Source organism: Carassius gibelio, chromosome A18 (assembly GCF_023724105.1).
Source record: "Carassius gibelio isolate Cgi1373 ecotype wild population from Czech Republic chromosome A18, carGib1.2-hapl.c, whole genome shotgun sequence".
Taxonomy (NCBI): Eukaryota; Metazoa; Chordata; class Actinopteri; order Cypriniformes; family Cyprinidae; genus Carassius; species Carassius gibelio.
The window spans coordinates 15,725,291-15,746,006 of NC_068388.1; the positions used below are offsets into that span (position 1 = coordinate 15,725,291).

At 41.0% G+C, this 20,716-nt stretch overlaps 1 protein-coding gene across 1 annotated transcript; it reads right to left on the reverse strand.

Moving 5' to 3' along the window:
* Positions 1–2,276: 2,276 nt before the first annotated feature.
* On the reverse strand, positions 2,277–5,552 carry LOC127934588 (extracellular calcium-sensing receptor-like). Its single transcript, XM_052532070.1, has 6 exons — positions 5,326–5,552; positions 4,831–5,122; positions 3,921–4,748; positions 3,569–3,796; positions 3,282–3,405; positions 2,277–3,190 (listed from the first exon to the last, which is right to left on the reverse strand). Exons 1-6 carry the CDS (start codon positions 5,550–5,552, stop codon positions 2,277–2,279), a joined length of 2,613 nt encoding a protein of 870 aa, XP_052388030.1.
* Positions 5,553–20,716: the final 15,164 nt, after the last annotated feature.

A 20,716-nucleotide genomic window follows, 5' to 3' on the forward strand; every position in this document is an offset into this window, starting at 1 on the left:
GCAGACAGACTGGCTAAACCGACCATCTGCTAGCTGACTCACAGCACAGAGATCAGCTAATTCTCAGCACATAGAGACTCTTTCACCTAGATATCACACTATAGAGACTGTGTCTGTTCCCCGAACTAGAAAATACAAAAAACGTCCAAACCAAAGTTAAGTTAAGATTAACAATTTAATTGAGGTTTAACACATAAAAAACAGATGCAATATGGATAAACAAATGATAAACCTTGGCTTATTGAATATCAGATCCCTTTCTACGAAAACACTTTTTGTAAATAATATGATAACTGATCATAATCTAGATGTGCTCTGTTTGACAGAAACCTGGCTAAAACCTGATGATTACATTATTTTAAATGAGTCAACCCCGCAAGATTACTGTTATAATCATGAGCCGCATCTAAAACAGGTAAAAAATTGATAGCTTGAATGCACTGTAAGTCGCTTTGGATAAAAGTGTCTGCTAAATGCATACATTTAATTTTTAAATTTAATCTAAAAGGCAAAGTGGGAGGTGTTGCTTCAATTTATAACAATGTTTTCAGGATTTCTCAGAGGGCAGGCTTCAAGTACAACTCATTTGAAGTAATGGTGCTTTATATAACACTATCCAGGGAAACAAAAATTAATGATAAATCCCGTTATGTTTGTACTGGCTACTGTATACAGGCCACCAGGGCACCATACAGACTTTATATAAGAGTTTGGTGATTTTACGTCCGAGTTAGTTCTGGCTGCAGATAAAGTTTTAATAGTTGGTGATTTTAATATCCATGTCGATAATGAAAAAGATGCATTGGGATCAACATTTATAGATATTCTGAACTCTATTGGGGTTAGACAACATGTTTCAGGACCTACTCCTTGTCGAAATAATACTCTAGATTTAATACTGTCACATGGAATTGATGTTGATAGTGTTGAAATTATGCAGACAAGTGATGATATCTCAGATAATTATTTAGTTTTGTGCAAACTTCATATAGCCAAAATTGTAAATTCTACTTCTTGTTACAAGTATGGAAGAACCATCACTTCTACCACAAAAGACTGCTTTTTAAGTTATATTCCTGATGTATCCAAATTCCATAGCATATCCAAAACCTCAGAACAACTTGATGATGTAACATAAACTATGGACTCTCTCTTTTCTAGCACTTTAAATACAGTTGCTCCTTTACGCTTAAGGAAGGTTAAGGAAAACAGTTTGACACCATGGTATAATGAGCACACTCGCACCCTAAAGAGAGCAGCCCGAAAAATGGAGCGCAGCTAGAGGAAAACAAAACTAGAGGTATTTCGTATTGCTTGGCGGGAAAGTAACCTATCCTACAGAAAAGCATTAAAAACTGCTAGATCCGATTACTTTTCTTCTCTTTTAGAAGAAAACAAACATAACCACAGGTATTTATTCAATAGTTTATTCTAATTTATTCAAAAGTAAACTGTTTTAAAATATTTCTTAAAAGAATCTCTGTACTTTTGCAGCTCTCAAAGTATCACTGGAGTGAACTCTCTTCTTGTTCTGTAACTGCTTTAGTCTGCAGAGATATGCTAAATAAACAAAATGGATATTCAACCTTTTTATTTTTATTTTTTATAAACCCACAACTAAAAGAGTGGATGTCTCTAACTCTGACACTTCAAATATTTATTCTACTGTCGCTAATACTGATACAGCAAAAAAGGCAGATTCTTATACACAAGATATACAAGATTTTATTCCATTCTTTGTATAGCCGAACATTCATTGTTAATTGTAAATGTATTTTTTTATAATAAATTATATAGGCTATAAATAATTGAAATGTACAAAATATGGTATATACGGTATGTAAAAAAAATTAATAATTAAAAATTCAGAGCTTGTGGTCTGGCGGTAGGTGACATAACCCCAACCCTGGCAATAATGTGAAACTTCCCCTATGGCTGCCTGGTATTACGGAGGTTAAGATGATCTCTGCTGCTGCAATCTGTCATGCCACATTAAAGAGCATTAAAAGGCATTTATTTTGCAGATTGCATGATAAATTGGATAGAATTTGAAAGCTGAGAGTTTTTTTTCTTATCAAAAGTAACAAAAACAAAGCTTAATTCTTTCATGTATAAACTGAAAACAACATTAAAATAACAATTAACAACAAATAAAAATAAAGTACAAAGATATAGGCATTGCCAAGATGTTGCTTGTTTGTTTACAGAGGAGAAACCCAAAATGATAAAGCAGTGTCAAATCTGAATTTACCGTTTTACACCAAAGTAATGTAAAACTATTTCTTTTGTGCTTCTCTTCCCATGATGGCTTTTTTAGTGTTTCTCTCTGGATGTAAAAGGATGATGTAGCACTTTGGGGCAAATATGGCCACCAGTAACCCAAAACTAGAAGCTAAAATGGCAAATATCTCTACAGCTACTGCATATTTCCCTGGAGAGCTCACATATGCTGGAACAAATGCAATCCACACAGCACAGAAGATCAACATGCTAAAAGTGATGAACTTTGCTTCATTAAAATTATCTGGAAGATTTCTCGCTAGGAAAGCTAACAGGAAACTTACTGCTGCTAACAGTCCAATGTATGCCAGCAGCATAGAAAAACCAGCCACTGAGCCAATAGCACATTCATATACTATTTTAGAGCGGATATACTGGGTGTTTTTATTGGGTGTTGGAGAGGCAGTTGATAGCCAGACTGCACATATCACAACCTGGATGGCTGTTAAGACCAGAACTGTGCATCTTTGTTGAGCTGCTCCAAACCATTTCATAGCGCCTTTGCCCTCTGGTCGAGATGACTTGAAAACAGCTATTACCACCATAGTCTTGACCAGGATGCTAGAGATGCACAGTACAAAACTTATGCCAAACAGAGCATGTCTTAACTGACATGTCCACAATTGTGGCCTTCCAATGAATAGCAGCACACACAGGAAACACAGTTTGAGTGACAACAGAAGTAGGAAGCTGAGCTCTGAGTTGTTAGCACGTACTATGGGAGTGTTATGGTGAAGAGCAAAGATGACCATAACAAGAGCACAGAAGCAGGCACCAAGCAGGGAAGCAGTTGTCAGAGAGATTCCCAGTGGATCCTCGTAGGACAGAAACTCTACTTCTTTGAGGACACACTGATCCTTATATGAATTGGACCAGAACTCATCTGGACACACTGTGCACTCAATAGCATCTATGAGTAAAAAAGACAGAAAGTGAGTTTTTAAAGGGATTTTAAGAGGAAATCACATTCAAATTATATTGCCAAAAAATAATCAACTCACCTGTTGTATTAGAAATCTCTCCATCTCCACATGGCAGGCAGTCAAAACAGCAGACAGGAAAACCTTTCCTTGTGGCTTGTCTGGTGCCTGGGGGGCAGCTTTCACTGCACACAGACCTTGGGGGCTGAAAGAGATCATCTATTATCAGTCATGTGTTTGTCTATCATCTCTTTTACATAATGACAAGCACAGCCTTTCCATTAATGTTTTCTCATTTGTCTTTTCATAGCTATTGACTTTTTTAGACTATGTCTGCAAAAAGGATGGCAACAAGCAATGCTAGTTACTTTTTTTGGCTCAAAGTTCCAATATAATGCATCATCATTCAGTGTGAGCAACATCCCTGTTGCTGCCTCTTCATTTACTACACCAACCGTTTGGACCCTTATCGATCCATCAGAGCTTGGCTGCCAGTTCAGCACATCATAGATGGCCAGAGCATCTCCATTCTTATCAAATGACACATGATCCCCAAAACCTGTGGTGAAGTTCACTTTCTGTAGGTAGTGAACCAGCTGTACAGTTGGTAGACAGGACAGGTGTTAAATGAAATTTGGATTAATATAGTGCAAATATTTTGCTTTTCCACACCATCCCTTATATAAGCCTGGAAAGAATCTGAATTGTACCTGTTCTTACCTGCCAAGGTTTCAGGTTTGTCATGTCAGCACAGCTGTTCCCATTGAATGGTCCTCTCCCCTCTTCACACTGCATCAGGTCATGAAGTGCATGTGCCAGGGCATAAACTGCTTTATAGACATTATAAGAGGCCCTCAGCTCTGAAACATCAGTGTATGGTGTGTCTGTGATGCTTAGATCCTCCTGTCCTGTACACAACTTTTTCTCTTGCTTTCCATCTGTCTCTCTACCCCCAGTTTCGAAACTGCACCTGAACATCTTCTCCCAAAAGATCCTCAACATATTATTTTTTGGATCATTGCTGGGACGGAGACGTAGTAGAAAATCATGAAGCCCCTGGATCTCTCCACGCCTGATAGCGATGCCTAGTGTGCCCCTCAGGAAGGGCAGTAAACGTGGAGTGTGGTGTACGAAAGATGTGGCCCAAGCTTCACTGGCGATCCACTGCCTGCCTGTCATGTTCTGCAACACAACCTCATCTATCAAAGGTATCAGAAAAGATGGAGTGGAAAAAACAACCACCACTCTAGCTGTAGAGGCTTCAATCACTCCTGTTATATGTTGAATGTCTCTGAGGTTGTTATCATGGGGCAGGATTTCAGAAAAGGCAACACAATGTCCAAACAAATGCATTTCCTGCTGGAAGGACTGAGCCGCGTAGAGGCCATAGTCATCATCGCTGTAGATGAGACCAACCCAGGTCCATTCGAAATATTTTAAGATCTGAACCATAGCCCGCACCTGGAAGGCATCACTGGGGATTGTTCTGAAAAAAGAGGGGTACTTTTTCCTGTCACTTAAACAGGAGCAGGTGGCATAGTGACTAACCTAATTAGGGAAATGGTGAGAGAGGGGAATGCATGAGACACAGAAACAAAATAATAATAATAATAATGAAGACTTTTCTTACTATAGGTACTCGAAACAGCCCCAGAATACTTGAAATCGCAATGGAAACAGTTGAACTTGAATCCCCCACAATTCCAATCACTGGTGGTGGGCCAGTGCAGTTGAGGTTAGAAAAGGTCTCCTCTGTTCCACTAGTTAAGGATAAGGCAGCCCGGAATGCCATACCTAGCATCACACAGTTGTCGTAAACATGGTAACCAAGAGTGATGTTTGGCAGTAGGTTTGGATTCCTATTGATCTCATCTATTGCGAAAGCCATGGTCTGTGCCTGCTGGAAGCTTTCCATATCAAATCTAAAAAAAAGAAAAGTAAAATAAATGTGGATTTACCTGTTCTGGATTGATATTAGCAGTGAAAATAAGAAAAAGTGAATCAATGAAGGATTAAAACATAATTTGAGCAATTAGGTATATAGTTTTTTTTTTTTTTTAAATGTCTTTCTCCTCCATCCTTTTCCTTTTCCTTGTTCAACTGTCCTTTTCCACTCAAAACTCACTGCTCACAGTATGGTGGCTCCGGCTCTGTTCTGAAGCTGAGCTCTGGGAACACTGTGAGGAAGTCAACCTCAAACAGTCCTCCAAATATAACATCACCATCCTGGTACATTCCATTCAACCTGAAATGTCCCTGTAGCTGACAGGTTCCTGTTCTGTGTGTGTTGAAATAAGATGCTGAAATAAAGTTAAAAGACAAATACAGGCAGATGTTCCAAGTGATCCCCATCCCTGTTTCTGTATTTCTTAGTGTGCTTAATTTATGATGAAGATTTTCGTGGGGTGTTGCTTTAAAAGGGCAGGTGGTGCTAAGTGAGCATCCCTGGAAATCAGTATGTCATCAGCCCATCACTATATTCTAATATGTTAAGTAATGACAACTTTGTGATTCCCTTAGGGTATAACTATTTTTTAAATGGTTGTGGGGGAGGGGCTTATTTAGAGATGCCGAACTGAAAAGAAAATAGAGAAAATGTTATAGCTTAGAGATGTAATTTGTATCAACTTGTCCATGTTTTCGACTTGACAGTGGTTTTCCTTGGAATGACCTCTAGATGTCAGTCTTGCATATCTGTTTTGCTGTGCAAATGTTCTAAACAATCCCTGTTCCACCAGAGATGTATTATTATTATTAACTTTACTGCTGATTTCACTCACTGCTAATATAAATTTATATAAATTTATATATATATATATATATATATATTAGAGAATACACTTTTTTTGGCAATACTATCAGCTTGATTGCACAGACACTGTTGGAAGAGACCTGTCCTGAGCTGAGCAAAAATTACAGTCTATAAAATGTAGGCGTATACAGCAATCATCATACAGAGTCCAAGCACCAATGACTTATGTGTATGATTATCTATCCAATACACACATATCTTAAAAGAAAAGTTGATTCCAAGAAACAAAAATAATCCACATCCAAGAAGGCAAAATATAAAAAGCCTTCATGTAAGACAGGGCTACATGTAAAAAAAAAAAAAAAAAGAAGCCCAAACAGGCCTTCCTCAGGGTGTTAGACAATAGAGAATGAGAACAAGTTAAATTGATACAACCGTGACTCTATTTTCACAATCTAAGCACCAGATGTCTCTTAGGAGTTTAAAAAGTTCTTCTGAATAAATACATCTTTGTACATTATTTCGGTCTCTGTGTATTGCCCCTTACAGACTTAAATAAACTTTTACAAGCTAGATAAAACTCCTATTACTATAACAACCTATTACTTTACATTTAATTTTCAATAATGTATAAACTTTAGTTCAATATCCAAAATTTAAAATTACAAATTGAGTTAAGGAGGAAAATTAAGTTCATATAACTCATTTGAGCTAAAGTGTTTTACAGTGTAGCATCATATCCTCTCTCCAGTACATGTTCGTTTCTTCTGATCAATAGGCCATATTGGACATCATAGTCACATTGTGTGCTACATGCTATATTTTACTTGATAACATCTGGCTACGACTTATAAACAATCATTGTCTATAAGTAACCTAATAATTAGAATTTTCTTTAGGATTTCCAGTGCGGTTGGATGCACTGATTACATAAATGAAGCTAATTACTCTATGGAATGGAAGGATGCCAGATGGAAAGGTAGTGCAAGATATCTATGCCATAACCACCACTATATGAACACAAATTATTCAGAGTTTATTTGGTCATCTTTATGTTCTACAAATAAAAAAGCTAAGTTTTTTTTTTCTCTATTTGATTTTAAAATTGGTATTTTTGCCATCTCCATTTAATCTGAAGTGGTGCTAGTGCAGGCTCTCCTCCCATTTTACGAGTCTCTGCCTGTTTGCTGTTGGCTTCTGAATAGAAGTTAAATGTTTCTCATTACCCTAATTAAGAAATTAGTTGGAGGACATTTATTTATGTGAAAAAGCTTTGGACTATATGTTGAAAAAGCTGCTGAACATTGAACTAGACAATTTATTGAATGTCAAATATTTGTTAAGTCATGTAATGTTACTTCACACCCATTGCACGCTTGAAGCTTTACCTGTTTGAAATGTTTACATTTTTACATGTTTTTCTGCTACCAAAATTATTTTTATTTATTTATTTATTTGCCCATGGGATACCTTGAAAAATGTATATTATTTAAATAAATTACATTTCTGCCAGATTTCACTTCTGCTAACAGTAATTTTAAATTAAAGTACTGTGTTGTATGTGGAAGTCTTTTTGGCAGGAGCTGTTGCCATGGTGAATGATAATTTCATAGCGCCATTGATCATGGCTTTTCATAGTCAGGGTGCACGCGCTAAACTCAGTCATCCTACTCAGAGTGGATTGAACTAACTCTGTTTAGCCCTAACCCTAAACCAGACATTTTCCATTGCAACTTTAAACAGGTCTAAAGAGTTTGTTGTTTTCATGTAGCCTTGGCAACTAGCCTGAATAATATGCAGATGAAATGAAACTTGTCAACTCACCTCAACATGCCTTTTGCAATCATTTAACCTCCTATGGGCAATGCTTGAACAAGACTGTCATTATGTTTTACATATATAAGACAGGGGTACACTTTTGTGTAGTCTGCCGTAAAATCTGGCGTCTTGTAATTTTTTATTTATTTTGTTTTTTGGCACTTTCCCTTTGCCATGGTGCTCCTGTTTCTAGATAGACATAACTGATTAATTTTGTTCGGGAGAAGAGATAAAAGGCCACCCACACTGACAATTGATTGGTTGATTTGCAGAAACAGGCCAATCAGGATGCTCTCTGTCTGACATGCGCTTCGCACACACGCACATTAGCACACACACGCAAGGTCTCTCGCTCCCTCTCCCTCTCTGCCGTGCGCGCGCTACACGGTTTGAAACACAGTATCTGTTTCGCATGCTGGCTTTTGCTCGCTCGGTCTAGATTCCGGGAGATTTTAACTAATTTGCGGGTCTCAGGGAGCAGCTTTCAATATGCGGGAGACTCCCGAAACTTCGGGGAGACTTGGGATGTCTGCTAAACCGAAAACTCAAGAGTTTCCAAAATCAGGGTTAGTCAACTCAGAGTTCAAATTGTAACTCAGAGTTTGTTGAACCCCCTTTCTGGAATTCACCCAGAATTGTGTCTACTTCCATTTTTCCTAAGGAATTTTAGGAGAAACGTCTGAAATGCTGTTGATACTAAAATGAGAGATATATGAGAATCTCATCTACTGTAAGTCTCCTGAGCTTAGGAAAAGCAACCACTGAGCAATACTGCCCTACAAAGGCAAAAGACCTTAACTCGCTACTGTGTGAAACTGAGAAAAAATGACTTTAACGTTTTTACTTTTCCAACCAAATTAATTAAAGTATGACACTGCAAAATTTAACAATTAGATGATTTAGTAATGAAAATTATCTACATTCAAAATTGTACCCCTATTTTGAATTTAATGTACTCTGCCTTTGTATTGTCTGCAAAACATGAGAAGTCAAAAGGCAAAGGCAAGTAACTTTCACATTATCAATGTTTGGTTGCTGATCATCATTTATCACCATCATTATTATTTACAAAATTGTTATAGTAACAGCTGTATAAAATCTAGTGTTCATGGGCTGTCTCATATAGGCTATTGCGTATAGTAGTTTCTTTGTTGAACATGTTTTAGTGTAACATATTTTCTTAGCAATATATGTTAATAACACCAAGTGAAAAAAGCAGTATTTTTTTAGTGATATGCTATTTACACTAAGTGCAAATAGCTAGGTTCTATTTATATTATGTTTAAATAGCATGATATTCTGCTAATTACTTATTGCAAATAGTGGCAATTATCTGCACCTCAGCATTGTAATACATTATAAAACAGTATGCAATAACTTATTGAGTGTAACTTTTAATTTACTAATTAAAGCTGCGGTAGGGAACTTTTGACGCTCTAGCGGTTAATAAATAGAACTGCTTGCGTCTTGAAAATCGTAGCCGGAACTACTTCTCTCTGTTTATGTCTATGAAGAATCACAAAGGTACTGGGTTACTCCGCGCGGTACCCCCGAAGCAATCTAAAATAGTCCGAATATAAACACTTATTAGAGGTGCACCCTAGTGATTCAGGACAAGCTAAAAACACGGTTTGGAAAATGGATTCATGGTGTACTCGCTTATTATATACATTTTTCTACATTTTGAACACAAACAAAGTTACGGACCGCAGCTCTGATTGGTTGATTTCTTACCAGGAGCGGTTTGTAACTGCAAATGGCAATGGGACCACTGGGAGGAGCCAGAGGAGCTTGATTTTTTCCCAGATTATCTGTCTCATATTCTACTGTCAGGACATAATGACAGGTTTAACAAATATGTAAAATATATATATTTACAAAAGTTACCTAATGCAGCTTTAATTCAATTTAATATATAATAATATATAATATAATATAATATAATATAATAATTAAATAATTCAAATGATTGAATGGATGCCACCTTATTGGGACAAAAACCTCCCCTCAAACTGATGCTTTATTTGAAACTTTGAGTATTTCCTTCATTTTTATTGAAAGTAAATACTTTTCTGCTATATATATATATATATATATATATATATATATATATATATATATATATATTTATATACGGATTGACGGTGCATGTTTAAACCTCACTGAGGTTATACAGACAGTTTCATGCAATTATTCTGGCAGGACGAATTTATTTAGGGACATATTTCACCATTTACTGGCGTGATCACTTAGAATTTATCTAATACACCACTACCCTCGTTTTGCCGCAGGACAGCAAGTGTGAGTAAAATTCTGTTGTCTTTCTAGGACTGTAATATGAAAAGCATGCAAGTAAATATCTTTAGAAACTGCTTGGAAGTGAATAGCACATAACTGCAATTAATGTTATTGCCATAATCATATCTATTGGTAACTTTTACAAGACTAAATGATATTCATTGTTTTCAGAAGCCTCTGTTTCCACAGTCTATACTACAATGTGAAACCAGTGTTCCAAATTTATCAGTTTTGGAGGCTGTTTAAAAAGGCCGGAAGGCCAAAACAAGAGGAATGATGCTTTTCCAACAGGAACGTACTAATGTGGACAAAGGCTTAAAGGGTTAGTTCATCCAAAAATGAAAATTATGTCATTAATAACTCACCCTTATGCTGTTCCAAACATGTAAGACCTCCTTTTATCTTAGGAACACAGTTTAAGATATTTTAGATTTAGTCCAAGAGCTCTCAGTCCCTCCATTGAAACTGTGTGTACGGTATACTGTCCATGTCCAGAAAGGTAAGAAAAACATCATCAAAGTAGTCCATGTGACATCAGAGGGTCCGTTGGAATTTTTTGAAGCATCGAAAATACATTTTGGTCCAAAAATGGCAAAAACGACGACTTACTCCGTGATATTGGTTTGTTTGAACTCAGAGGGAGCGTCAGCCACATTAAAAAAGTGAACAGCTTGAGTAATTTGTGGATTAATGCGTATTAGAGATGCGAATCGTTTAAAACGATTCAGTTCGATTTGGTGAACTGAATGATTCATTCGCGAAAGGGATATACAGACTGCTTTGATTTGAACTCTCTCTCACAACAGACACGGAAGAGAAGACAATGCTGAATAAAGTCGTTGTTTTTGCCATTTTTGGACCAAAATGTATTTTCGATGCTTCAAAAAATTCCAACGGACCCTCTATTTACCTCCCATCAGACGTCAGTGAGAGCCTCCCATCTAGACCACATTACTTTGTCCTTTCTACAGTCGGTGAGGCTTACCCATTCAACACTGTGAGTATTGAGCTCCTGTCGGATGTTGGTAAGTGTCTCACGGCTAGACAACTTTTTTCATCCTTTGGTCAAAAAAGGCTTACGCATCCGATGCCGTCAGTATTGAGCTCCCATCGGAGGTCGGCGAGAGCCTCCCGGCTAGACAACCTTAACTTTTCCTTTCTACGGTCGGCGAGGCTTACCCGTTCGGTGCCTTGAGTACTGAGCTCCCATCGGACGTCGGCGAGAGACTTTTCGTTCCTGTTTGGCAGGTGACTGTGCTCGCTGTACAACGACAAGAGTCTCCACCTCCCGTCAAACTCTGTTCAAATCTTTCCCCCCCGCCTGGTGACCTATTCCAGTCGAGGCAACTCGGGCACTCCTGGTCGGGCTATCCAATCATGTTGCTCCTCCGCTATCGGCCGGTAGGGCTCATCCGTTCCAATGCAGTGAGGTGCTCCAGTTGTGCAACGGCTCGAGCCCTCCCGACCTGGCGCCCCAAATCACTTAGCCTAATCATACTTAGCCTAATTAGCACAGGTGGAGCCACTTAAGATAATCAACCTTAGGGTATAAATACAGCTGAATTAGCCTACCTGTCTCCATTGATGGTTTATCAGCATCCCCCCTCCACCCCATCTCCTCCACTAGAGTTCATTTTGCACTTTTATATATGTGGGGGGTACTCTAGGTTCGGGCCACCACCCGCTTAATAATTTAGAGGCTGAAATATGTGAGTTTGATCTTTTTATAAAAAATCTTTAGTCTTTAAAATGTGGCCATCATTTTTAAATGTTATTATTTGAATGTTTATGTAAACAAACAGCGCATATTGATGCTAATTTTGCAGATCTCGATGCCTCCAATGAAATAAGTCGTTCTGGCACACTTTCTCTTTGTCGGGGTCTTTTTTGTGGATGTAACCATCTCCGAAGTTTGCACTGTGCGTCTGTTTGCCTCTAAATGTTACGGATTTTCCCCATTTCTCTGTCTTTATCCCCATCAAATGTTACTATCGATATAGCCTCTGATATCTTACGGTCCAACTCGTCTGACACCAGTTCAATACATTCTTCCTCGTCATCATCTTCGCTCAGTTGTAGATTAGGGATATTACAGTCTTATTATGCCGCTTTCATCGTCGCCCAGATCATCTTCAGAATCAGTGAGCACTTGTTTATAAGCATCCGGCTTGTCTTCAAGTACTTCAAGGCCACGGTTCAGCTCGTCTGCGTTCATCTTTGCGGCGTACATCTTCACTGAATTTTGATAACAGCTACAGCCGGCCAGAGCGCTGCATACTAAGTAGCCACGCTTCCCTCGGAGGGCGGGGGCAATAACAAAAGAAACAAAAGCCGGCTTATCCAGTATGGAAATCCAGACAGACAATGAAACGCCCCTACTGCGTGCTAGAATCTCAGACAAAGAAACTGATTTCAACCTCAAAATGTACGCTTTTAAATATACCAATACTGCTGTCTCAAACACGGAGAGGCTTCTTTGTGATCTCAACTAACAGATTCTGCAAAAGATTCTTTCTCATTTTGCTCGAAAGTTGTGCTGCCGACTTGTGTCACTGGTTTTCGTGATGGGTCACATATGTAAGTGTGAACTTGTGAAACTACAAACAAACAATGCTGTCATGTGTAAAGTCCCCAGTTACACAGTGCTTTAAGCGGCCCAAAAGAAGTGCTGGTACTCTATTATAGCCTACATATATATATATATATATATATATATATATATATATATATATATATATATATATATATATATATATGTATATGTATATGTATATATATATACATATATTGTGACGAGCACTCGCAGAGGAATCAGCGTCGCCCTGGAAACCAAAGCAAAACACCTGCACGTCCTCGTCACCGGCTGATCGGTCACAGCTGCTCCCCATCAGCCAGCACATTTAAAAGGAGCACATGTTACCCTCAGAAGAGGTTCTCGAACCGAATGCAACACTGGTCTAATCCCCCTCTCCTTCCTTCACAGAAAGCAGCGAGCGAGTGAGTAACCGACAGCCCACACACTTCGGAGCACGTCAGGACACCCACTTTCACCTTGATTGGCACCGAAGAGCACGGAGAGCACACGGGAAGCACCAAGCAGCAGAAAGCGGATCAGGACACTTCACCAGGCACCCTTCACTTATCATAAACCCACCCTCCAGGGCATTTAATTCACGCACCTCTTGTCGAGTGATTCTTCACCCCGTGTCAGTGGTGGAGAATGCGGGCAGAACAGTGAGGAATCACCGACAAGATCACCGCCCCAACGCCTAATTGTTTTCCTTTCTTTCCCTGTGTCTTCACCAGCACCAAGGAAGGTGGCACGCGCGTCCTCGCGATGGAGGACGTCTTACAACGCCTCGCTGAAGTAAGCCCATTCCCACCCCATGGCAGGACACCTCGCGGCAGCCTATACTGCTCAACGCATCCGCGACCGCTTCCATTGGCCGGGCCTGGACGCCGAGGTAAAGTGGTTCTGCCAAGCCTGCCCGACCTGTCAGGCCACGTCGCCCAGGACTCCTCCCCCCAGCCCGCTCATCCCGCTGCCTATCATCGAGGTGCCCTTCGAGCGGATTGGAATGGACATAGTGGGGCCATTGCCGAAGTCTGCCCGAGGGCATGAGCACATCCTGGTCATCGTCGACTATGCCACCCGGTACCCTGAAGCAGTCCCCCTGCGGAAGGCCACCACGAAGTCCATCGCCCAGGAGCTGTTTCTGCTGGCCAGCCGAGTCGGCCTCCCCTCGGAGATCCTGACTGACCAGGGAACCCCCTTCATGTCCCAGCTAATGGCTGACCTCTGCCGGCTGCTGCGGGTGAAGCAGTTGAGGACCACTGTTTATCAACCCCAAACTGATGGCCTCGTAGAGAGATTTAACCAAACCCTCAATCAAATGCTTAGACGTGTGGCGGCGGAGGACAAGCGGGATTGGGACCTCATGATTCCCTACGTGCTCTTTGGGATCCGCGAAGTTCCCCAGGCCTCAACTGGCTTCACCCCCTTCGAGCTCCTGTTTGGCCGTCAACCCCGGGGCCTCTTGGACGTGGCCCGGGAAGCGTGGGAGCAGCAGCCGGCCTCGCATCGTACCGTCATCGAACATGTCTGGCAAATGAGGGAACGGATCGACGAGTGATGCCATTAGTCCGGGGAACACCTCACCAGGGCCCAACAGGCACAGCAACTCTACCACATCAACCTCCTAAAGAAATGGGTGGGGACCCGGGACCAAGTAGCTGCCCTGAGCCTCACCGAGCCCGTGGTTGTGGATGTCAACCCCTACCTTTCGGCTGCCCAGAAGACGGAGCTGCAGCACCTGGTCAGTCAGTTCCAGGATGTGTTCTCCTCTCAGCCCGGGCAGACCAACGTGATTCAACATCATATCCGGACGCCCCCAGGAGTCATCGTTAGGCAACGGCCCTACCGAGTCCTGGAGGCTCGTCGGCAGGCTATTGAGGAAGAGGTCCAACAGATGCTAAAGTTGGGGGTAATAGAACCATCCCGGAGTCCGTGGTCCAGCCCCATTGTGATGGTCCCAAAGCCGGATGGCACCCTCTGCTTCTGTAACGACTTCCGCCGCCTGAACGAAGTCTCCGAATTCGACTGGTACCCCATGCCTCGGGTGGACGAACTGCTGGACCGGCTAGGAAGGGCCCGGTATATCAGCACCTTAGACCTCACCAAGGGCTATTGGCAGGTACCGCTCTCAGAGGCCGCCAAGCCGAAAACCGCCTTCTCCACCCCCAGTGGCCACTGGCAGTACCGGACCCTTCCCTTCGGCCTACATGGGGCCCCCGCGACGTTCCAGCGGATGATGGACATCCTCCTGCGGCCTCACCAAGCTTACGCGGCCGCCTACCTGGATGACGTCGTGGTCCACTCCGAGGCGTGGGATGAACATCTGGATCGTCTGCGGAGGGTGCTTTCGGAGCTCCGGCGGGCTGGACTTACCGCCAACCCCCACAAATGCCACCTAGCCCTCTCTGAGGCCAAGTACCTGGGCTACCAAGTCAGCCGAGGACTCATCCGGCTGCAAGACAAGAAAGTTGAGGCCATCCACGCCGCACCAAGACCCGAGACAAAGACCCAGGTACGAGCCTTCTTGGGGTTGGCGGGTTATTACTGTTGTTTTATCCACAACTTCTCCTCTTTAGCCCCCCCCGACAGACCTGACCAGGAAGGGACAGCCGGAGAAAGTATGCTGGACCCCGTTGGCGGAAGAAGCCTTCTCCCAGGTGAAAGCAGCACTCACGTCCTCGCCGGTACTCCGCGCCCCGGACTTTAGCTGCCCCTTCCTGCTGCAGACGGATGCTTCCGACACAGGACTAGGAGCGGTCCTCTCCCAAATTCAGGAAGGTGAGGAGCATCCGCTCATCTACATCAGCAGGAAGCTGTCCCCCGCTGAGAGGAAGTACACCGCCGTGGAGAAGGAAGCCCTGGCCATCAGGTGGGCAGTCCTGGAGCTCCGGTACTACCTCCTGGGCCGCAAGTTCACCCTGGTAACCGACCACGCGCCCCTACAGTGGATGGCCAATACCAGGGTGACTCGCTGGTTCCTAGCGCTCCAGGACTTCCACTTCAAAGTCCACCATCGAGCTGGGGCCGCCAACGCGAACGCCGATGGCCTCTCCCGGATCTGGACAGCTTATGCAGGTCTGTCAGGGGTCATTCCCCACCCTCCCCTAATTTCACCCCTACTTTCTACATGTCTTCGCAGGACCAGAACGACGCTTGGGGGGGGGGGGGATGTGACGAGCACTCCCAGAGGAATCAGCGTCGCCCTGGAAACCAAAGCAAAACACCTGCACGTCCTCGTCACCGGCTGATCGGTCACAGCTGCTCCCCATCAGCCAGCACATTTAAAAGGAGCACATGTTACCCTCAGAAGAGGTTCTCGAACCGAATGCAACACTGGTCTGGTTTTTTTTTTTTTTTGATGACTCCCCTCGTCCCCTGAGGTAACAACAACTATATTGAAGGGGGTTTTATATACAGCAATCAACAGATGACCTTATAAAAAATAATAAATCCTTTTATTAGTTTGTGGATTTGCTTGAGCTAGAAAGAGCTACTGAGCATAAATAAAATATGCAAAAGTATTTTGAAAAAAATACCCTTAGAATAGGGTTACCAGATGAGATTGGCTTTAATTCGGGGCTGGGGGGGTAAGGGGGGTGTCTGCGGTCTTGAGTGATGGGATGGGGGGCTTATAGCCCTATAATAAAAGATAATGAATTTCAAACCTTAACTAAACACATTTTTATTCAAAGATCAACCATCTGACATTACTCTTTAGTCTGCCACAAGAAACAACAAGATTAAAAAAAAAACAATGACTGTTGTAACAGTGCGTAAATCAGACCTTTCTGTAATGCTAACGCTAATGAGCGTTATTTATACTTTTTGTACACAGTGCCGCGAACTGTCAATCACTCCTGTACGCGTACATCACTGTCCTCCTCGCAGTTGCAGCAACATGCACTCTCTTCATCGAGCTGTAAAACAAAAGGGGGACAAGGTTGTATTGTCTTTGTGCATATAGATTAATAAGAAAAATTAATATCTAAATTTGTGCCTAGCCGCCTACGGTATTTATTTTAGAACTTAGAAAAAAGATGCTGCAGCCAATGAGTAGCCGGCGGGGGCTGGTTGCAGGATGACTCAATCTCCACAGACAGTTTTTAATGTTTATGAGACAATGACTACTCAAGATTTTGCTTTAGTATAATTTTTGGGACAATTAGGGCCAGATTCGGGATTCGGGACAACAGTTTAGATTTCGGGACTGTCCCGAATTTTTCGGGACGTTTGGTCACCCTACCTGAAAGAGCTACTGCATTACTTCATTAGCTTGCGTCTGACCTGCAGCGAAATCATTCAGTCTTGGTGGGGTGTCAGCCAGCGAGTCATCTGATTCTGACTGTGCTGTTTTAGTACTCATGAGTCTGAAGCCAGGAGAGCATATTAAGTGTTGTTCACTGTATTTGTATTTTTACTAGTGGTGGGCTGTTATCAGCGTTGACGTGTTGCGTTAACGTGACTCTTATCGGGGGATAAAAAAACAAAATATTGAGTTTAATCTATTCTCAAAGTTGGGTTGAGAGCTGGGTCTATACTAAGCAAGCTATGATAACTTTCACCTTGATATTTTATATAACCGACTGGCTGAGGCCAGCCTTAATAGATGCTCAGGACAATTATGCTCGAAAAAACTGTGAGTTATTTCTTAAGTGAAAGTAAACAGTCGAGGAAAAAAATGGGATGTATTATATTGGATGTGTTCATAGTCTCTTAAAGTGACCGCGCCTAATTTAGCTACTGGCTGCTGTAATGTTAATCCAAGAAAATGAAAATGAAAATCACTCACTGCTCTTGACTGAATTACTTTGTAGTTTTAACAGTCAAACCAAAAATTATTCAGACACCAGATATAATTATATATATATATATATATATATATATATATATATATATATATAGCAACATTGTAATAATATGAGAAATGTTGAAGGTGTCTGAATAAATGTAGGTTTGATTGTATATTTCATTTTTACATTGAAGACTATACAGTGCTATTTTACATTTAATTATTTGGTCTCTGTACCTTGACACCTACAAACTTGAAAAAAACGTAAACGTTGTGTAAATAGCACAAATAAATAAAAATAAACGAACATACAAATTAAACAATTTCAAACCGGCCCTGCTGACCCCAGCTACGGCCCTGCTCATGCCTGTTTCACACATACTCCGTCTAGGCTTGGGCGGTATCCAAATTTTGATACCGTCAAACCTCCTCCCTATTTTACCTCGGTATACAGTATTACCGTGAATAAATAAAAAAAATATGACGTAAGGCGCAGACAGCATCACCAAATGGTTAGCTTGTGCCTAAACTGTTCAGAAACTGAATACCAAACACTAATACTGAAACGATAACAAAATAACATGCAAAACAATATTAACAAATTTTATTAGCAAAAAATAGCAGTTTATAAAAAGTGCAAATACAAGAGTCAAACAGAAATAAATGAACATAAACATCCAGAACAGTTTTCGCACAGAGACGTGCACACAAATCAATTAAATTAAATCACACCGCCCGAACAACAAAGAGCAGCTTATAAAAAAGTGCAAATAGACCCACAACAGTCAACAAGATTTGAATTAACATAAACATCCATATTATAAAAATTATTGCAAAGAATTAGGCCTAAATAAAAAAAAAAAATCTTTCCATTCTTTTTTCCAATATTATTTCTAACGAAAACCGAATAAAAATACCTGAATCAATTAAATAAAAATTAAACAGTGCGAATAGGAACAAATGGCAAGTGGCATCAAATCTAGTCAAGATTTTTCGCTAGAAAAAACAGCATGTTTACTTTATCCGGCTTTAACAGGGTACGTTGTGGACCAACAACTTTACCTGCGGTGCTGAAAACCCGCTCCGATGGTGTGCTTGTGGCACAGACGCACAGGTACTTCCGTGCCACTCGCGACATCTGGGGAAAACGCGCGGCAGCATTTTTCCACCAGAGAAGTGGGTCCTTGTCTCCTTGGGTAACAGGCTCCAAACAGTAGGCTGTTATTTCAGCTCCGATTCGGTCCTCTATGGTGCAGTGTTAATTTCGTTGACTAAATATTTTCGTCATTATTTTCGTCACGAATATATTTTTGCGGACGAAAACGAAACGAAAACTAAAAAAGAAGGCACTGATGGAGACTAATACTATGACTAAATTGATTGACATTATCGTCAACGAATAAAGGACGAAACGAAAATAGACTGTGACGAAAATCAAATCAGCAGACGGGAGAGATGCGAGGAATGAACAAAAGAACCGGCAAAACGGAACAGGCGAGACTGCATGAGAGAAGAGAACCAATCCGAGCCTGACTTATTGAGACACGAAGCGAAGGTTTTCAGTTTTTAAATGAGCTCCCGGGAAGTCGGCATTCGAAGAAGTGATGTCTAAAAGAGCGACGAAATGTCCACAGCTCACTTCACGTTTGACGACGAACAAAACAAAGCGTAAAGCACGCGGAGCGCTCATTCGTGGCAAGAACACAACCAATTTGAAAAGACAATTACAGACGAGCCACCTGGACATTTTCTCAAATGTAATTTCACAACGATGTTCTTTTGTTTATTGAGCTAAGCAAAATTGGAAGACTGCAGTGCGTAGATGTTGTAGCATTAAATATTACGAACTGAAAAGTACTGTAAAATAGCCCCTTCTTCAAGTTAGATGAGAGCACAATACTAATACGTAATATTATGATACATACATTTGATTAATATTAATGTTTAGTATATTTTATAATGTTCTACTTGTTGACAATATCACAAATATTTCTATATTAGTCATGTGAAACGTGAATGTTCACATCCTATCATTATACATACTAATCTAGCAATATTGTAGTATTTAAAACATACAATATTGCTAGACAAATGAATACCTTATAAAATCTTGTTACTTTTTTATCCACCCAACTTATTAAATATTTACTTTAAATGTATGCACTTATTGTTCAGCTCAGCTGTAAGCTTTAAGGTCCTGGACCTAACTTTATTTTTCTTTTATTGATGGTCAATTGGCAGCTAGTTATTGTTTACATTATCATGACAGTGTTTGTTGCTGCATAAAAGCTTTTGAATCGAAATAAAGACACAGTTGTGTTGAAATAAAGTTGAATTTGTGTTTTATATATTTTGGTTAAGTTTGTTTCCTATACCAGCTGTAAAAAATTGTCTAGTAAATCTGTTATTGATTTTAGTCTTATTTTAGTCGACTAAAATACCAAGCAATTTTAGTCGACTAAACTACCAAGCAATTTTAGTCGACTAAAATAAGACTAAAATTAAAACAAATCAGATGACTAAAACTTGACTAAAACTAAAAAGAATTATAGTCAAAAGACTAAGACTAAAACTAAATTAAAATTTTGTGTCAAAATTAACACTGCTATGGTGACGATGGCGACGGGACCTGCCATTGCATCGGCTTTTTCTTTGCAGCATACTTCCAAGATTCATCTTTTTTCGTGGGGGTTCGGGTTGCGCCTCTCCCTCTTCCACTCTGATGGCCACTGGACCTGCTGCCTCTAAGCTCACGATCTCAGCCTGTATTTCAGCCTTGGTCTCAGCCAATGCATTTTCATCCGTCTCATATCCTCCACGGTAACGAGGGTCGAGGAAAGTGCATTTTCGCAATATTTTGCGCACTGAATCGGATTCATACTTGGCCTCCAGCTTTGTTAGAATTCCAGTTTTTATTGACTTTGTTAGCTGGAGGTCGTTTTCTGACGCAGCCAACACATTGTCCCTGCAGAGCTGTAGTATGGGGAGGATACAGGAACTGGTCACATAATTTTCTCCTGACAAAATATCAGTGAAGTCACCGACTGGTTTCAGTGCTTCGTGAACAGCTTTCAAGACGTCCATGTTCTGCCAGGTCAGGGACAGGCTGCTCCTTCTGTCATCAGACAGGACGTGTCTGATCGCTTGGGCCTGCTCGAGGATGCGCTCCACCATTGCCAGTTTGGAGCCCCAGCGAGTTGCGCAGTCCTGCCGATGTATGGATGGATGGATGGATGAATTAATTAATGAATGACGAATAAACGATTAAATTAATACATTTGTAT

Bases quoted from the DNA above. Each gene is read 5' to 3' on its own strand.
- LOC127934588 (XM_052532070.1), bottom strand. From the start codon at position 5,552: ATGGGGATCACTTGGAACATCTGCCTGTATTTGTCTTTTAACTTTATT. The intron at 3,406-3,568 runs GTAACTAGCATT...GATCTCTTTCAG, and splicing joins GGAACTTTGAGCCAAAAAAA to CCCCCAAGGTCTGTGTGCAG. The intron at 3,191-3,281 runs GTGAGTTGATTA...TTTTACTCATAG, and splicing joins AGAGATTTCTAATACAACAG to ATGCTATTGAGTGCACAGTG.